Source organism: Monoraphidium neglectum (genome assembly GCF_000611645.1).
Source record: "Monoraphidium neglectum strain SAG 48.87 unplaced genomic scaffold scaffold04188, whole genome shotgun sequence".
Lineage (NCBI taxonomy): Eukaryota > Viridiplantae > Chlorophyta > Chlorophyceae > Sphaeropleales > Selenastraceae > Monoraphidium > Monoraphidium neglectum.
Window position 1 is genome coordinate 1 of NW_014009441.1, and position 1,955 is coordinate 1,955.

Sequence of the window (1,955 nt, forward strand, 5' to 3'; positions counted from 1 at the left end):
GGCCACCGCCATGGGGCACATGGCCGCGCCCGGCCCCAGGCTGAGCTGGCCTTTCTCCTTTAACGAGCGCCGCCGGCTCAGCCTCGTGCGCCGTGCCGCCGCAAGCACGACCCTCCCCCCCCCCTCCCCAAAACGACAGCCGCCTCCCCCCACTCCTGTCGTCCTGCTCTCCCACCCCTACACTCTCTTCATGGGCGACCGAACTTGGGATAACCCCTCGCATCCCCTGACGCCCATCTATCCTGCACGTCCCCCCGAAACCCCCAGGAAGCTGTTTCTCGTGCAGGAATTCTGCAACGGCGGGTCTCTGCGGCAGGCCGTGGACGCCCGCACCATATTCTGGGACAGCGAGGCCAAGCAGCCGCGCATGGTGCGCGCGCAGGCGCGCGCGCGTGTATGCTTGCACCAACGACCTGCTCCTGTCATGCGGCCGCGGGCCCGGCTGGCGTGGGCGCGGGTGACACACCGCTCCAAGCCGCACAGCAGCGCACGCTGAAGGGCGGCGACGCATCCGATTGCCGGCCCGGACAAATGAGCTGAGTCGCGGACCCCTTGGTTTCGGTGGACCTTGAGCCTCGAGCAACGGAGCGAGCCGGCGTCTCTCGCGGCTTCCCGCTCAGCCGCAGACTGACCCCCCTTTGAACAGGGGGAAATCGACCAACCCTTCCCTCAAACAAAACCCAACCTGCCACCACAGCGCGACATCCTTTCGACGGCTATGGACATCGCGGCCGGCCTGGAGCACCTCCACTCGAAGCAGATCGTGCACGGCGACCTCACGCCCAGCAACGTGCTCCTGTCAACTGAGCTGCGGGGCCCAGACGGCGCGCACGTAGCGGTGGCTGGCATCACCTCGCACGCGCGGCCGCCCTCCGTCGCAAGCCCTGGCGCCGAGCAGGCCCCGGACGCGACGAGCGGCGGCAGCGGCAGCGGGCTGCTTGTCGGGAGCGGCGGCGGCGGCGGCGGCGGCGGGGCAGGCGGCGCCGGCGGCACGCAGCAGCTGGCGGCGTGGCGGACTGCGAAGATCGCGGACTTTGGTCTGAGTATCAAGATGCCAGAGGGTGCGAGCCACGTCAGCAACATGCGGCAGGGGACGCCCTTTTACGTTGCGCCAGAGGTGCTGCGGCGTGGAAGCATAACAAAGGTGGGGCGCTGGTGCTGCGTTGTCTGCGTCTGTGTGTGTTTGCTTGCGAATTGCATGTGTGTGCATGCACGTGCGTGTGTATGTGAGTGTGAGAGAGTGTGTGTGAGTGTGTTGTAATTGTCTCATGTGCATGGGATCATGTGTGAGTAAGCAGAGATATAGGGAGACACACAGAGAGGGAAACAGACAGAGACATTTTCTGTGCGCACCTTCATGTCGACTCTCTCTCTCTCTCTCTCTCTCTCTCACACACACACAGACACACACACACACACACACACACACACACACACCACACACGCACGCACCCAGGCCTCCGACGTGTACTCCTTTGGAGTGATCTGCTGGGAGCTCTACCACAACAAAAAGGTGCGCGCCCGCCACGCCGCGGCCCGGGCTCACGGGAATGGGGCTGCCTCAAACCCCTGGCCAGCAAGCCGTCAAGACCTGCCATGGCCGCCCCGCTGCTCAACAGACCCCTGGGGTGCCGATGCGGCCGGCAATGGCCGCCGTCGACGCCCCGAAACGCGGCTCCCCTCACCCCGCCTCGCACCCCCGCTCGTGCCCCACGCGCCGCGCAGCCGTACAAGCGCTCAGAGCGCCGCGGCCACGTGCTGCGCCGCGGCTTCCCTTTTTTCAGCACCAAGTGCCCGCTGCAGTTTGCGCTGCTGGCGACGGCCTGCATGTCAAAGGAGCCCGTGGGCCGCCCTACATTTGCTCGCATCAGGCAAGAGCTGCGGCAAATTGCCGACGCGCTCGCGGCCGCGCCGCCCGCCGGCGCGGCGCGCCCCTCGGCGGGCGGGCGCGGGCG

At 67.0% G+C, this 1,955-nt stretch overlaps 1 protein-coding gene across 1 annotated transcript in view; it reads left to right on the top strand.

The window, feature by feature from the left end:
- Nucleotides 1-190: 190 nt before the first annotated feature.
- Nucleotides 191-1,955, top strand: part of MNEG_13998 (hypothetical protein) — a gene marked incomplete at both ends in the record, with an annotated part of 2,955 nt that continues 1,190 nt past the window's right edge. The window contains 4 exons of the mRNA XM_014037529.1: nt 191-370; nt 698-1,144; nt 1,457-1,513; nt 1,726-1,842. Coding sequence (XP_013892983.1) covers nt 191-370; nt 698-1,144; nt 1,457-1,513; nt 1,726-1,842 — 801 coding nt within the window. The remainder of the gene's footprint in view (nt 371-697; nt 1,145-1,456; nt 1,514-1,725; nt 1,843-1,955) is intronic.